The 16,938-nt window shown below is 39.3% G+C and overlaps 1 protein-coding gene across 1 annotated transcript in view; it reads right to left on the bottom strand.

Moving 5' to 3' along the window:
• The window catches only part of LOC115373316 (CUB and sushi domain-containing protein 3-like), a 285,861-nt gene that overhangs the window by 175,940 nt on the left and 92,983 nt on the right, over positions 1–16,938 (bottom strand). The window contains exons 9-17 of the mRNA XM_030071637.1: positions 16,375–16,499; positions 15,750–15,871; positions 12,865–12,968; positions 12,282–12,394; positions 11,793–11,975; positions 10,821–11,147; positions 7,115–7,309; positions 6,277–6,415; positions 5,133–5,320 (exon numbers count right to left, since the gene is read on the bottom strand). Coding sequence (XP_029927497.1) covers positions 5,133–5,320; positions 6,277–6,415; positions 7,115–7,309; positions 10,821–11,147; positions 11,793–11,975; positions 12,282–12,394; positions 12,865–12,968; positions 15,750–15,871; positions 16,375–16,499 — 1,496 coding nt within the window. The remainder of the gene's footprint in view (positions 1–5,132; positions 5,321–6,276; positions 6,416–7,114; positions 7,310–10,820; positions 11,148–11,792; positions 11,976–12,281; positions 12,395–12,864; positions 12,969–15,749; positions 15,872–16,374; positions 16,500–16,938) is intronic.

The raw sequence follows: 16,938 nt of genomic DNA, 5'->3' as shown, positions 1-16,938 counted from the left end.
TGCCGAATGATACCAAACATAATGACAGCATGATTTCAATAAAGGAAATCCCAGAAAAATGTGGCACTTAACTAAGCAACAATTTTGCATTGTGTTGCTCCATCCTCAAATGTGCATTATTTATTAGGGAGATATTAAGTAGTTACACAGTATTATTACATAGGCTGTTTAGAGCAAATTGTTCCATTCTGTAATGCTATATTACGACACATATGTTCAATTGTTTATACAGTGTGGTAATACAGGAGATCTGTTCTTATTTAAACAAATAAAATATAACTAACCTACACAGGTATATTTAAGTCATACAATATTCATGAAACATGAAATGACAATTCTATTTTTGCCATCACAGTAAAATTTCTAGGCCACATTCATACATAAAGAAAAAAAATATGCTGACAGAACCTTTGATGTCACAACAATCATCATAACAAAGGTACGTTTCAGGTCGCATACATAATGGAGTAAGCAAGTTGCAGTTTCTCAAAGTAAGAGATTTACTTTGACTTTGATTTTGATTTTAATTATTAACACTCACTGCTTACAAAGAAAAGAAAAAAGTGACATGTCATTTTAAAACGTACACCAGATACAGCACAGACACAATGAGACATTTCAGACAATAGCGCAGCTGTTACTTTTATATAACAAGATGGAGTGGAGACACTCAAGAAAACTTAACCGTTGCACTGTTTGCAGAAGCAGTTTATAACTTGGAGTCTGATTGCTGTGATGTTTGACAGTTTCTTTCTCAGCAACCTTGATAGAGCTGTCTGCTTGTCTGGTATTAAAGAAAACAGTGTTTCATCTCACTCGACTTTTGTTAAATTTAAACAAGTTATTCACTGTAAAAAGATCAAACACTAGATGCTATAGGTGGTGAGAGGAGGGAGAGGGCATTATTTACCCTGGGAGCCAAAATTGGGGGTATGAACTGTACAAAACTGAACAAATCTACTCCCATCTTTTATATGCATGTGCCATACCCCTAGTTTTTCTCCCTGTAACAGTGTTTTTGCTCTTAGAATCAGTTGAAATGGTACTGGCTACCTCTTCATCTGCAATGATGCAAGCTGCAGAGTTACCCCCATTTTCCCTATGATTTCCAGGACTACTTCTTGGACACCATCCAAACAGGATTGCTTGTTCTTTTTTGATGCGTTAAAAGTATGCTGATTTGAGGCATGGACTGATAACAGTTGTGTAAGCAGTTATCAGTTCATTTGTGGGCAGGGTATCCCTGAAAAAATAATCAGGATGTGCAGCTACTGGATTTCAGGCTCTGAGTCAAGCCATTTCTACAGTGGCACAACACACAGAGGCAGAACAAGACACAAAATCACAAAAAAGAAAAAAGGTTGGTACAAGGTCTCTGGAAGTGGATATGATGTCAATCACAGCCAAGATCTGTCAGCTATACGTTAGCAAGCACATGCTAATTATTGTGGGTGATCCATCCAATCACTTATGTGGTCATTTTGGCAACTATGATCAAAATAATCATGTCAGATTTTAGTAATCTGCTGTGTTGCACTTCAGGGCCACAGTACATTTTTACACTCATGGCAGTATCGATAAAACATTTAGTCTAGGAATATTAGAATTGGGAAGTTGCACAGAAACTGCAGTATAGTCAGCAAACAGACTTGACAAAAAAACAAAAAAAACAAAACTTATTTTGTAATTGACACTGCATAAACATGGCCTTGGGTTAAAATGAGAATTTAGACACTGCGGTTTCATTAGATATTTTTTTCAATTTAAAAGCATGCTCTGTATTCTGTGCATTCCAGTCCTGTGTCTTGTCTCTTGGTCCATTTATGTATCTAGGCATGGAGCATGGAGAATGGAGGCATGGAGCATGAGAATGCTAGACCAAATTAGCCATATCCCCAGCCTCTAGCATATGAGTAAAAACTGTGCTTTGGGTAGAGGTAATACCCCTCCTACCCTGGGAATTGCCCTAGCTCCCTGATTTGCTTTAAGGGATATGCATACAGTATTTATGCTATTATACATTTCAAAAGATATTCTAATACAGACTGGATATTGAGCAAGCTGTGTGTTCACCTAGCCATCACCCTTCGTTTCCTTCCTGTAGCTGTCAAAATGGTACATCTGGGTCCAGTCCAATTTCTGTAGCAGCAGCAGTGTCACCTGGTTGACCCAGTCAAAGGCTTAAAACATGTCAGCAAATAGTATCCTGTCCATTGTAGGGTGTCTGTCTGGCATCAACGGCTGTGTGCCCAGCATGAGTGGATTTAAAGGTACAGTGCACAATGTAAAATTTATGAACAATAGCACCCCTGTAGGTGCAAAGACGAATGACCAATCTAAATCAAACCAAAAACAAAACCTGCCTCCACCCCAACTTCCAAACAGTGCTGCATGCACACCTCCTCAGTGAGCAAAGCAAATTATTGCAATCAGTTCTGAAACAGGTCAACAGTGGTTGTAATAACTTCCAACAACAAGAAGTCAGTTAGAAGAATTATTTTTATACAAAGGACCTGCAGAAATTATCCAGACTCATGCAAGATGACCTTGATGGTAATGTTATTAGAATCACGGTGCAACTTGCAACACAACTAAAAGTGACCAGCATGGGTTACACTCTAGGATTTGTGAGCTATAGATTATCATCCTCATCAGTGTTAATGAATTTTACAGGAGAACATGTTGACCAATTAATGACGTGTGTTAGCAAGGCTTTTGCCAAAAGACCAGATGATCATCATAAATCGAGCCCACGGCAATATTGTTATGTTGTCCCAATGTGATCTCTGTACACAGATTAACAGAGGAGTACATAGAATAAAACATAAACCATGGAAAATGTAAGTCCTTTATTCATAATACCTCAGTGAAGTGGTCAACAAAACTCAGCCACGGTTTGCATTAGAGAAGGACAGCTTATTTTAGCTGGATTCTGCCACTACAGCAGTCCAGCATAGCAACAAATGCACTGTGTTAAATACAGGGGACAATAATAAGCCAAGAGAAGAATAAACAGATTAGAAATTAATCCTTCCTCCATATCTTTTGACCCACTAGGAATATTGTAGGCTAAATTAAAGTGGAAAAATATACATACAGCCTTTACCTGAGCTTTGTAGTGCTAGGCCTTCTTTAGAGGGATACTTGTTTTACTCTCAGTTCAACAGTTAGTTTTTAATAAGAAACGTCATTTCCATTTTGCCAAAAATGGTAAGAGAAATAAACTATTTATCACTGCTGGTGTTGGCTTCTAGGTTGTGTACAAGAATTTTCAGCCCTTTCATTCCACATTATCACACGTGCAAAACACACAGAAACTAAAACTGCCCTGCAAAAAACCTTCCTAAATAATTCTTAAAATCACAGGGCCATCAGTGACATTGTCGAAAACTGCATAAACAGATTAGATAAAGCCTGCATATGAATATGTCACAGGCTGATGTATTATTTGTAAGTGGACAGACGTATGTTATTTTTTACATACTAAAGAAATGATAAAGTGCTTCCCCGCCTCAGTTTTTTCATTATGTTATTTAAAATAACACTATTTTGTAGTAACGGTTTTTACAAATGAACCATGCTGTGTTTCCCCAAAGCATTTCAGCAATTAGATGTGTTCTAAATTGCAAGAGAAGCTAATATGATCGTAGTGTTATTGCTTTTCGATAGCCTCATCAACAAAAGAGGAATGCACTTGTGAGTGAAATGTAAGACAAAGGCACTTGTGGCCTACTTTCAGTCAATATTACAGATCTAATAACAAACTGTGTCTTATGAATCACTCTATATCCAGAGTATTTTTCAATTTGATTTAAAGAGTACCACTCCTTGCATAATAATGTGGAAAGAAAAGAAAAGCTTAAAACGCTATATTCCCTGAGAACAGGGAGTTCTTGCCCAGACGGTAGTTATTCAGAGTATTTGGTTCTGTATTACTAAGATCCAACAGATAACTTCTCCTGCCCAATTTTCCCAGCTGGTCTGAGCGCTTATATAGCCAGCCTTCTTCCACAAACTTGTTTCTTTAACCTTTAGGCTGCCGCTGTTCCAGACAAGGTGCAGTAAAGTGAAAGAACGGACTCAGGTAGCAAAGAAAAAGGGCCTGAGGAGTGGGAATAATGAGTAGAATTTGAGGCAGGTCCATCCCTCAACAAAGATGCCAGTGAGGGCATCAGGCAGTGTCACCTGGGATCATGGCTCCTGACAGCTTGCCCTAGCCCTTTATAGACAAATTCCCACAAAATCAAGGCACCCTTTTTCTACCAGCTTATGTGTTTGTTTAAAGTTCTTTCTTTGGAAAGTAATGAATCAGTTGTTTGTTTTTGATTTTTCTCCATTCAGCTGTTTCCCTAAACCCAGATTAAACCTATCCTTGGCACAAGGTAAACTCAATAGCCTACATTAATTAAGATCTAACAGTGATTATGCCCAAAGATTTGGCTTTTCTTTCCCTTGGAACCCATCCCCTAACCTCTCACACAACAGCTCTTGCTAATAGCAAGGTTTTATAACTATTGTTGAAACTACAACAACTGTGGATCAACTTGTATTTTGTAATCTACATTAACACCAGAAGCATGGCAATACATTAAAGTAACGAAGTCTGTTTATACTGAGGGGAAAAACTAAGCTTCACAATTGCAGGGAAGACCTTGGTCTCACTCTGAAGAAATCCATGTTGATATGTCTGCAGTGAAATTCTTGAGTTTCTAAGCTCAGAACGCAAATTAAATAAAATTAGTCTCACCCTAGGAACTCAGGCTCATTAAAACATCAGGCAAGCTGTTTTAATAATACTGTGACTCTTGTCTTGTCACCACCCAAAACACAGTTTTGGTCCTGACACACAGTAACTTAAGAATCACTTCTCTATATAAATGTTACAAGAAGAGCATGCCACTTCTCATCTGCGATATCATTAACCAGCATCTGCTTCTGTTATCTGCCCCTTTCCTTTTCTTTATTTGACATCTTCAGTTTAAATTAAACTAAAATTTCCCAGCTCTCAGAAATACTAGGGATAATATACATTTTTAAAATATCATTATATACATATATATACATATATTTGCATTCATAGAACATTTATTTTACAATGCATACAGCCAATAAAAGCATACAGGTGTTCTTACCTTCATAGAAGATCTTGAAGCCGCTGTTGGATCGGCTGTTATCGGTGGTGAAAAGCAGATACAAGAAGTTGCTGGTGCTAAACAGGAACTGAGGAACCTGGGTTCCATTGAACGAGCCAATCAGAGGGGAGAGCAGGTTGGGGCCATCGTGCACTTCCAGGAAGTCATAACTAAGCTCAGTTTGAAACCTAGCAGAAATTTAAAGTAAAGAAAAGAAAGGGAAAGTGTGATGTGAGGGAATGAAAAAGCAAGTGAGAGCTAGAGAGCACATGCAATTATTTTTAATCAAATTCAGTAACTCTAATTTGACAGATTGGACAGTTTGAAGCCATTTTGCCTGTTCTGTCCACAGTGCAACTATTCTAATTTATTAAATGAGGAGAAATAGCTTGCACAGCAATTGCTCCAATTATTGTGAAAAGATAAGATCAATGTGTTTCTAAGAAATCTGACATAGCATAGATCTGCTCATGTCCTCAGGTCTCCACATCAAATTAGTGACGTCAACACCAAGTTTCAATATCTCTCAATAACATGTGGGGGGGTAACTTTTACACACTGTTAATAAGGGAGAAAGCCTGCTCAAACAAACGAACATACCGCCTCAGATCGACACATCTATACAGAGGCACACAGGAAAATCACTCATTCAAACCAGCTGAAATGGGGAAAAAATCTTTACTGATGTTTTATTTCACAAAACATCAGTAAATCATAAGTAAAGCAGTTCTTTGTTTCTTTAGTGAATCACAGAAACAAGAAACCAGTGACTACAAAAATGAACATTTGATGGTTTATCTTATTTTAAGTCTCAAAATCAGACTTTTTCTTTCTTTTTACTGCAGTTCTCTAAGAAAGTGAGTGGGAGTCATAAGAGAAATAAAGAATTTCTTGAGGCTTTCAAAATTTTAGGAAACTAGGTCCAGGGTCAGCATTCCACCTCCTCTGATTTTCTATTTCTAACTTCCAAAGTTAGAGGTGAATGTGTGTGCACATGTGAGCACATGCATGTGTGTATGACTAACATACAGTATGTGTATTTGTGTGAGCGTGAGTGTCTGCAGTCTCCATTTTAGTCTGTATCTTTGTACGTGTGAGTATCTTTCTTTCCATGGCTGAGTTGTTGCAGGAGTGTCATACAGACCTGTCAAAGCTGATCTTGACGGAGCGGCCTGGCTCGGCCTCAATGACCCACTCGCAACTCAGGGAGTCTTTGTAGTAGCCTGGCCACCCCGGGGAGAGGATGACACCAGACGGCCCTGAGTAGTGGCCCCCACAAGGAGCTGCAGGGGCAGACAAGTGGGAGAAGGGAGGGAGTGAGGGATGGAGAGGATAAAGATAAATAGGTCGCGGAGTGGAAGGTGGTGGGAAGAACAAAATTGTGAGGGGAAAAACAGAGGAGAGAAGAGATTGAAAGATGGTGTTGTTTTACAGATGTCACCGCCTCACACTCATCTCTTTGCACCAATGACAAAGTAAAAAACATACTGAAACATACTACACAAAATGACGGCTGGATGAGTCGCCAAAGGGCTGAGGTTAGAGAAGCATCTGGTAATAATACAGCAAGATAAATGTACACTTGTTTGGATGGACTGTAAACTGCAGTGACAGCATGAGACATGCTGTGTTGCTTTTTGTTTTTTTTTTTTGTTTTTTTTTTAAATGAGATGCCTTCCTGAAAAAGTGGACTTTTCATTAAAATGCATGTGACAATATGATAAAGAGAGGAAATTAAAATTTTGTGAGAGCTGCGATGCTGGTAAAACATTTTCATGTTTTCACTATATTTTTTGTTTGTTGTATTTAAACATTGTTATGAAATATGCATCATTGACAACACCTTTGGAGCTAGGTATGACTGTACTCAACATATCTCACTCATTTTCTCATTCAAACACATCCTCCCCTTTTTGTTTCAAACTCAATACTTATTCATCCCCCACTTTTATGACAAGTTATAAGCTATTCCAGTGCAGTACCTTCACACTTTGGTATGAGTCCGCTCCACATCACCTTGCCCTCCTCCAGATGGCACGTGATGGTGTCAGCCCCCTGCGTCTTGATAAAGCCTTCCTCGCATACCACAGAAATGGAGCTTCCCAGCTGGAAACTATCCCCAAAGCGTCTGGCATTCAATGGGATGCCAGGGTCAGGGCACTCATTACGCCCAAACGCTTGTAATGAGAAGAAAGAGAGCAAGATCAAGTGAATAACTCTTTCGTTTGTGAATGAGAAATGAGATTTTTAGGGGGTATAAAGGAACTGTATGCAGCAGCCTATAGGGGAGAAAGGAGAAATAAAAGCCTTATATAGGCTTTTGTACTATACTTGAAATAGACAATACCTTAACAGCTTGTTGTGCCATTGCCAAGTCAAAGGGGAACTACTGTGCTATTGTATTCAGAAAGTTAGATACAGTATGCATTGTCTGAAGTACTCCTTTTTCACCTGAGGTTTGCTTGGAGCCCCATGTGGTACTTTTCCTGCTGTAATGTATCTCCCTGAGCACGGAAAGTGCTAGACAATTGTTTATCACCAAGGTTAAATTGCATGTTCAGACAATTTACTGAGCGGTGTTTTCACAAATAGCTCTTTTTACACAAGCTAAATTCAGTCTTTTTCAAGTGAATAAACCCCACATAAACACAGCCCTCTTTGTGTTCACATTGCTGGTGAACACATATTGATGCGATTTCACATGACCTTTGTTCATACAACAACGTGGTTAGAACTCAGACCCCATCAGCGTAACAGTGCATAGTTTTCTTCAGTATGGCAACTGCATTTTTTTTATCCTTCTGTTTTAGTGCATTTTTAAGAAGCTTAAACAGAGAAGGGGAAAGCAAAATTTCAGTGAAACACAAGAAGCATGTAACAGAATGTTGGAATTTCATTTTTTTCCTCAATTTTTTTCAAGCTGCCTTCAATTTTTTATACACCTGTGGATAGAGGACATCTGCCTTTTGATGTTGCCCTCATTCCATATTTCAATTAACGCAGTTTTTTTTGTTTTTTGTTTTTTTTTGACTCCACACAACCCTCTCCATGACCTGCCATGTTCCTTTTTGTTTTACCTGAGTGTGGTTACCATGGTGACTGTGCATTCTGCATATGTATGGCAAACCTCAAGGGGAAAGCATAATGCAAAGCAGACTGGGGCTACTTTGTGTTCATAATGCATGAATGAAGTGACTAGGAAGCAAACCACAAATAAACCAAGCCAACAACCTTTTTGACACTGTCACAACAGAGTAGATTTTTGTTTCTTATTTGCTTTCATTTGCAGTTTAACTGCGTTTTTGCACTTGGTCCACATCAACCTTCTGAGTTAACTCAGCGGGACTAGTCAGCATTTTTTGCACATATATTCACACTCCAAACAAACTTAGATCCCTTGGAAATGAATTCAGAGAGATGGTTCCTTGGGAGGTGGTATGAGTTCCTTTCAGGGTATCACTGCATTGGACACTGAACAAAAAAGCAGCCCCAGTTCACTTCCTGTTTTGCGTATAATCATTTTGGTCCTCAATTCTCACACCAATCAGGAACAGCGGCAGTATACTGAGTACAGCCATGAGTTACCTCACGGCTGTACTTGGGGCTAAAACCAAGCAGCACAAAGACTGCCGGTGGCACATGTGGCCAGAGGCAAACAAACAGAAAACTTATTAGCAGTGTTACCAGCAACAGTAATTGAGGAAGTAGTAGTAACAGAAAAAAGTGTACTATAGTGCATTATTATATGGTGATGGTAAAGAGAGTAATGATAGTATGATACTAGGTCTGAATAAGTTGTGTATTTTCCTCGAGTTCTCATTACCGAATGCATACCTTAAAGGTATGAGTTGAAGTGTAACCAGCATTAAAATAATCATTAGCTGTTTTTGATCTTGCTGCAGAATTCTTTACCGACCTGCCTGTGTCCTCCTCATTATTGAACACTTTGTGTTCAAATGTGAACCAAGAAATTTTGCTTTCAGTTTCCCTATTTCTGTGAGCTAAATCTGTCAAATATACCATAAGAATATGATGAACAGTAGAAGAAGCCATCTCGCTCCCCTTTAAAATTACCCATACTTAGTATGGTAGTAACAGGGGTCTGAGTTCTGATTGAACTATGATGTTTACAGGAACTGATCTGAAACCTGTTCTCTAATATGCTAAAATCAAAATGCCTACTGACATATATCTCATTATTTTGGTGTTTTGGCATTACAGACTTAGAGCTATTATTAAAGATTTCTTTGTAGCATGTCAGTACAAAAATGTGAAAGATGGTATCTGCTAATGTTCATTATGAGCACCACGGAATAAGGTGAATATTAAAATTATACTGTGATATTCTTGATCATTAGTTTTCAGGGCGGGGTGAGGTCCTTGAGGACCTTCCAGGGGTTCCTCAGCAAAATGAGGAATAGTCTAGATTTCACTATAATGTTACCAACTAGAAATTGTTATAACACATAAACAGCATGAGTGAAGTAAAAGAAGTCAAAATCACTTCAAATGGGGGTCTGTGGCCTCAAGCAAGTCAACCTAAGGGGTTCAGAACATGAGAAAGTTTAAAAACCCGTTCTTAAAAGTTTCAGTTGAACTGTGAATGATATTGCTTCCAAGTGTGCATGAAGTACCGTATATGTTGGATGCCTCCTTCCATTTCATCCAACAGAGGTTTTTCAGGCACATGGTTTAGATGGTGTAACTCAGTGCTCTTCCACTATATCAAAACACCTGCGCATTCACTAAGAGTCAGGATTTAGGATCCTTACGACTGGTGTTTCTGTATTAGATGAGTCAAAGGAGCTTAATGAAGACTTGTCTGCCCATTATTTGACACAGTTAGATGTTGTCGGCCTGTATGATCCGTCCCAGCTGCCATGAAGTCTGTTTGGTTAACCCGCTGATCTGCCGGTCACTGTCCTACCATGTGCAGTGATATCTTCAACAACCGGTTTGATTCTCCATCTCCATAAATCAAGAATGACTGAAAGGCTAGCTGGATTTACAGTAGGAAATACCAAACAAAGATCACTTCTTTCTGATGGCAAAGAAAAGCACAGCATTTGAGTGCGTCTGTGTATGTCCTTCATAACATAACTCCAAACCAACAGCCCTGCAGACTTTATTTCTTCTTTTTTTTCAAACCATGTTTTAGTCATTCCCCACTTTTTAAGCATATATTTACCAATCTGTAACAATTGAAAAGGCTGATGAAGTAAATAGTATTGCCTATGTTATAGTTATGTACTCGTACTTAGTCCTAGCCAGTCATCAAAAACACAGAAGGATTGTGAGTCTTGTATTCTTCTTGTATTCTTGAGTAATTTATAGAATTTTCAGTTTAGACAAAATCTGGTTTGCTTCAAAGTGTCTGACAAAGTGTCAAAGTGTCAGTAGGTCAGTGACAGGTGGAGTGGCGTGCACACCACACAGACTAAATGGCGACTGTTCCAGATCAGATAGACTGACAACAATCTCATTTATTGTATCAAACAGCTGAATCGTTCTGTGGCATGATCAAAGCAATTTTAAGACTATAAACCAAATCACCAAAATCAGGCTCTGACCACTAATTCACATTCTAAAGCTGTAGGAGTTTGACTGGCAGTATGGCGGCTACAGAGAGGTCAATGATTTGAAACGTTAACTGAAAAAACTCTATGAACTGATCAATCAATCACTCACTGCTGTAGGTAATGTTGAACCCTCGCCCAGACATTGAGTGATCAGCCTGGAACTCCAGCTGTAGAACGTTGCTGTTGGATGTCAGGTGGGAGGGAACCTCCGCTCCTGAGAAGCGTCCTAGTATTGTGGCTCCTGACTGATCCCCGTCTTTGATAGTGAGAAAATCATAGGGAGGCTCAAGGTCAAAGTCATTGAAAGCCAGGTGTATTCTGGAACCAGGTTCAGAGATGATCAGCCATACGCAGTTGAGATTGTTTCCGTAGCCCTCTGGGTAGTCGGGAGACAACACCGTCCCCATGGGTGCCGTGAAGTTGGAGAAACATGGGACTGCACGAGAAAGGTGGGAAATAGATTAGATTTGATTAAAAAAAAAAAACATGTTAATATCCCCAGTGAGGCAATTTGCTTTACAGCTCCACTCAACTCTCACATGACAGCCTGCACTGTAGATTCTGCCATAACAAGATCACACACAAGGATCAGTATAGAACAATGTCAGTACAGTATAACTAGCTCAGCAATCAGGAGGCAGCACAGTCCCCATGGGTGCTGAGTAGATGGAGAAACATGAGACTGTAAGGAAGAGGGAGGAGAAGAATTAGTGTACAAACAATACAGAAATATGGCAAAATGGGAATACTGAACACTGTCCCCCTGAACACAGTCAAGCTGAAGAAACTGAGGGCTCTACATTTTTGTGATGAATATGGGTTAGGTTTATTTTGCCAGGTGAAGCTCACAAGAGGGACTGCAGTTTGAAATAAACCTAAACATAATATGGCATCCATATGCAATCAGTTTTCCACTTTACATTATGCCTGTTTACATGCAGAAAATATGTTGAATGGCCATTTACAAACAGTGCAATTAATTCTTCAATACTTAGTGTCACTGTGAACTTTACAGGCACATTGTGCCTGTAAGTAATTGCTTAATTTGCTGGCAAAGAAAAAAGCACTGCATGCAACTCACATATGCAGATGGGGATATTAGCAGACCACTGATTGTTGTTCTGGCACGTAATCATCCTCTCCCCAATCAGCTCGAATCCAAACTGGCATTCAAAGCGCAGAACATCGCCGTTTAAATAGCCACTGCCCTCCTGGTAGCCGTACAGAGGTGTACCAGGGTCGCCACAACTCTCTTTGTCAATTTCTGCAGGTGAGCGGAGGAGATGGTGAGAATGGGGAAAGTAGAGGATTAAGTCTGGCCAAGTACTTTGAGGTAGCTTTATTTATATTTTTTTCTGGAGCATTATCTATAAAAGTGCAGGTGAAGAGTCTGGGATGGTGGTTCAGGACTTTGTTGAGTGAGAGAGACAGAGAGAGACAGGGTGAGGCAGAAAGACAGGCAGACAGGCGGGCAGAAAAAATGAACTCATTGCCTTACTGGCCGGAGCATTCATAGACGGGGCGTGGATACAGACAGTGAAAGATGGTATCGCCACTAAAGTCTGTGTACCTTTATAGTTGATCTTGAAGCCGATTGAACCCACACTCTCATCAGACTGAAGATGAAGCCACATCTGGTGGGACATGCTGACGATCAGGTCTGGGACAAAGCTTCCAGTCAGCCTGCACAAAGGGCCACAAAAAACACAGTCGTGTCAAAACTCATCCCTCAAACTTCCCCTCATCACATAGTGTTGAGAAAGTGTAAAATCAAATAAAATTGTACAAAGAAATATTAACTGCAACTGACTGAACAAGAATTTAACTGTGAAAATAGGTAGATGGCATCTGGCATATTAGAAAATCAGAAGTAAAAGCCATCAAAACACAAAACGATAAGTGCTTTATACAGTCTTGCAAAATTGGCATATAATGCATGTCTAAATATGTTTAAACAAAGTGCACATTCATTTAAAATACAGCATGCAGGATACTTTGCATTCATTCTGTCATAGCTCAGCTGACATGTAGAAACACCACAGAAATCATTCAAAATACCAATGAAATATTCTTCAGATTTGACTGTATCTGCATTATTATGGCATGATGTGTTATCAACAGAGATTGTACAAAGCAGTATATGCAATACTTACACTTGTATTATTGTTTTAGAGTCACCTACTTCACCTCCATCTCCAATGGTTAGTGAGTCGTACCCAATCTCCAAGTCAAACTCCTCAAAGTTGATCTGGATAACCTGTTGTGAAATACAGATCCCTTTTACAGTCAATCCAGTATTGATTTTTGATATTGATTATTTTATTTATTTATTTATTTATTTATTTATTTTTACATGGAGCTACGCAGTGCTGATAAGGCTTAATAAAGCATGGGAACATTCCTGCCAAACCAATTAAATGCGAGTCTGTCAGTGTCCAGTGCAGATGGTTGTATATATTCATTGACAGGGTTTTTTTTTCTCTAAGCATTGCTCTGTACCCTGTTTCTTATAAAGTCAGTATAAAATAGTTGAATATTGTCTGAGAACCGGCCCACTAATTCCCCAAAACAAACACCACCAAAAAAACAGCAAAATCTGAATCAGATGAGCAGTAACTCCAAATGATTCTCAACTTTTATTATTGAATCACCCAACATTTAGTTTATATGAAATTCATAACATGCAAACAGCTGCTCATTTCCATAAGCTGCCCTTAGAGGGAGTGTTTTTGGCTGCAGCTTAACTGTGAGGGAGGGAAGCCTATCTAGATAGCCTATGTAATACCTTATACATATTTCAAACAGACAGCACAAAAAACAACACGTTAGATCAGGCAGTGCTGTAAAAGCCCATCCAGCACATTTACTTCCTCCCATCTCATAATTCAAATAGCTGCATTTACATACATTCTAGCACTTTTCTTTTATGAATAATGCAGACACTATCCGTAAATCTCAACCATGAGTGGCATAGAGAGAAAAATGGGAACTAAACGTATAACACAGATCCACTCATACTACATTTATTTCAACTGCACACAGAGCAAAACTGCAGCAGACCCCGTGAATCCATCCCGTACACCCCCAGAACAAAAGGCAACTACATTATTCAGAGAAGAATGGACAAATTGGCAGTGGCATGACTTCTTGCATTATTGTTGAGTACAAATTCAATATTGACAAGCAATCATGGTGAGATGCAATTTAAGAGTCCAAAATAATTAATTGCCTGTCCATATACCACCTTGTTATGTCTTTGTCAGCTGTCACTGGTGTATTATTTTTCCCCTTCAGGAAAGTACATAACATCACAAAAGATGACATATTCAGTGATTACACTGGCAGCTTATACTAATTTTAATCATGTGAAATTGAGGGTGTACTGCAGAGAAAATGCACATTAAACCAGCATTATCTCAGGCTATGCTTTGTCCACACAGATGTAATGTCCACAGGATGTTGTAATGGCATGTGTGCCGCATCTGTTGATGAGCAGCGCATGATGGCAGCTTGCTCATCTTCAGCATCCCTTCCTCTGGCCATGGGGAGGACAATGCCTGCACAATGCCCATGTATAACAACCTCATTACAATGCACGCATAAGCATAATTACCATAATAACACTAATGGACAAAGATTCAGTGCCAAGTCAATGGCTTGTTTGCCTTGGAGAGGGCATGGCAGCACTCAACTATGGCACTTGCCAGTCCTTGTGAGCTCTGAATGAGTATTTGTTGGTTGGTTATTGTTTATTAGCATGCTTGCAATTAGTTGAAACCACAGTGAATATGACTCACTGGACTCCACAGGGTAGATAGCCAGATGTGATGCAAAAAAGCAGTAATGGCCATTAGGAAAACAGCTTTGACCTCCTCACTTTGGGGAATAGCTGATCACATTCAATCATTATTTCTCTCCATTTCTGTTACCCCAGATTAATGCAGAGGACTGTTTACTACAACTGACTACTGCTGCCAATAACGGCAGTCAGATTGGTAGTGTAGTGAGGATGGAAAAACAAGCCAGCGCACGCATGTATATTGAGGGACAACAATGGTGAACTTCAAAACACACATATTTTATTTAACTTTTTCCAATCTTGTGAAATCCTTGGCCAACAGATGCATGCATAAACAGCTAGCCAGGGAGGGAAAACCTGGATAAATGGCCAACAATTTATTGCACAGAGTGAGTATTCTTATGCAAAAGGGTGAGGGTTCACTCGTTGCGGGACCAGAAAACAGTACACTGGGGTTTATGCTAACTAATGTGGGACTGTTACACTTGTTCATAGTAACACAAATGATACACTTAACCTTTCTAATTTAAACTCATCCTGGGATTTCCTATAAACCTCAATAAAGTCATTACAACACTAAAAACCTAATCCTTACAAATAATGTATGTCCGACACAGAGACCAAATGCTATTGGTGTTGCTAAGGGGCCTGCAATTTATTACCTTGTTGGGTTTGTAGGCAATGATGACAAACAGAGTTATTCTCACATCGGATGAATCATCGTATTTATGCAAATCAACAGGTAAAATATCAACAGCTAGCCATGGCCTTCTCCATGCCTCTAGTTTGCATTTATCCAGCATTATAACTGAAGCGCCCTTGCTTTGTAAATGCTTTAAAGCAGAATTGAAAAGGTACAATACTGTACTCTGTGCATAAAATGAGCAAAGCATGGATTTCCTAATATCCTAAAACAGAAATTTCCTATTTCCACAATGGATTACTTGTGTACCATCACATTCAGCCAAGAAAAGGGACTCCAACAATGGTTGTATCCATGTATTCACATGGCTATGTATTTTGCTCATTGTGCCCTCTGGGCTTCAACTGGTCAACTGAGATGTCTGAGAATGAGATAAATGAGGCTCTGTGTGTCGGCATTCAAAATGGGACACAGGCCTGTTTCTAGAGAGTCCCCACATGACAACAGCAGCAATGTGTTTTCATTAGACTGGGTCCCAGAGTGAGACCACTACTATTCAAATATGTGACTGAAAAAGCTGAAGAAACCTGGCTTACCTTGTTCGGATCGCTGGCAGTAATGATCCAGACACACTGGGCATTACTCTCATACTGAATAGGGAAGTTAGGGGATGTGAAAGTCCCTGATGGCCCCTGGAGATTTGACCCACATGTTTTCACTGCAACAGAGTAAAAGGAAATGTTTCCAAGATATATGGTGATGTATAGAGCAAGATTTTGAGATATGCATTAATATACAGCATACAGAAATCTGCAAATCTTCGCTGCAACAGTTAAATGACAGTCAGTAAAAAAGGAAGAAAATCTCACAGTGAAAAGACATAAGGAGTGTTAAATTTGAAATATTCATTGATGAAAAAAGTGCTCTTCAGAAGGCAGAGTAATAACTTCAGGGTTATATTATGACAGAAAGGTAATGTATTGTCTGCACGAATAGAGGTCTATTAGCCACAATTCCATTAATCAAATTTTAAAAGGTGCTCTGGGTATTATGAAACAGCAAAACAGGCAGGGCATTTTTGAATGAAAAAATAGAGCGCCGCAGCAGAGGCTTTCATAAATAATTAAGAGAACTGAACTTTCCTGTATCTGCATAGAGCCTACATCCAGAGGCACTGCCTTAATCAAACAGTTTTATTAGCTCTTCAGAAGCCGCGCTCACCTTTGCAGACAGGTCTGTGGTCGCTCCAAGCAGCGAAGACTTCGGCTACGCGCTGGCAGGTAATCGTTTTGGAACCCTGCAGCACATGGTCTTCATCACAGGTGAATTGAGCAGTTGCTCCGATGCTGAAAAGATAACAAACTTCATTAAAATGAGGAAAGCAATCAATTCCAAAAAACTGCTCCTGGGGCACTTCACATTCATTACATTATTCAGCCCATTTCATTCAATACACATTAATATTGCAGTGTCTCAATATATCACATTTAGTACATATATGAATGAATGAATGAATGAACTGCATTTATTATCACATGCAGTTGTCCTTGTTAAAAAGAAGAAATAATTATGGTGTTTAATGCAACAAACATCTACTGCACATCAACTAAAAGACACCCCTACTGTATTCACACCTGCATACCAAATGTGCTCTGGATCGCAAAGCAAAAGCAGCAGAGTCTGAAGGAATGTAGCATGAGAGTGATCTCAGTGCCCAACTGGCTCCTTTCCATAGCAAAAGCCAGTTCTCATGCAAAAGCTGAGGAGATATAACCAAACCTCAGG

This window comes from Myripristis murdjan, chromosome 16 (genome assembly GCF_902150065.1).
Source record: "Myripristis murdjan chromosome 16, fMyrMur1.1, whole genome shotgun sequence".
In the NCBI taxonomy this organism is placed as follows: domain Eukaryota; kingdom Metazoa; phylum Chordata; class Actinopteri; order Holocentriformes; family Holocentridae; genus Myripristis; species Myripristis murdjan.
This window is presented reverse-complemented; position numbering and strand designations above follow the sequence as displayed.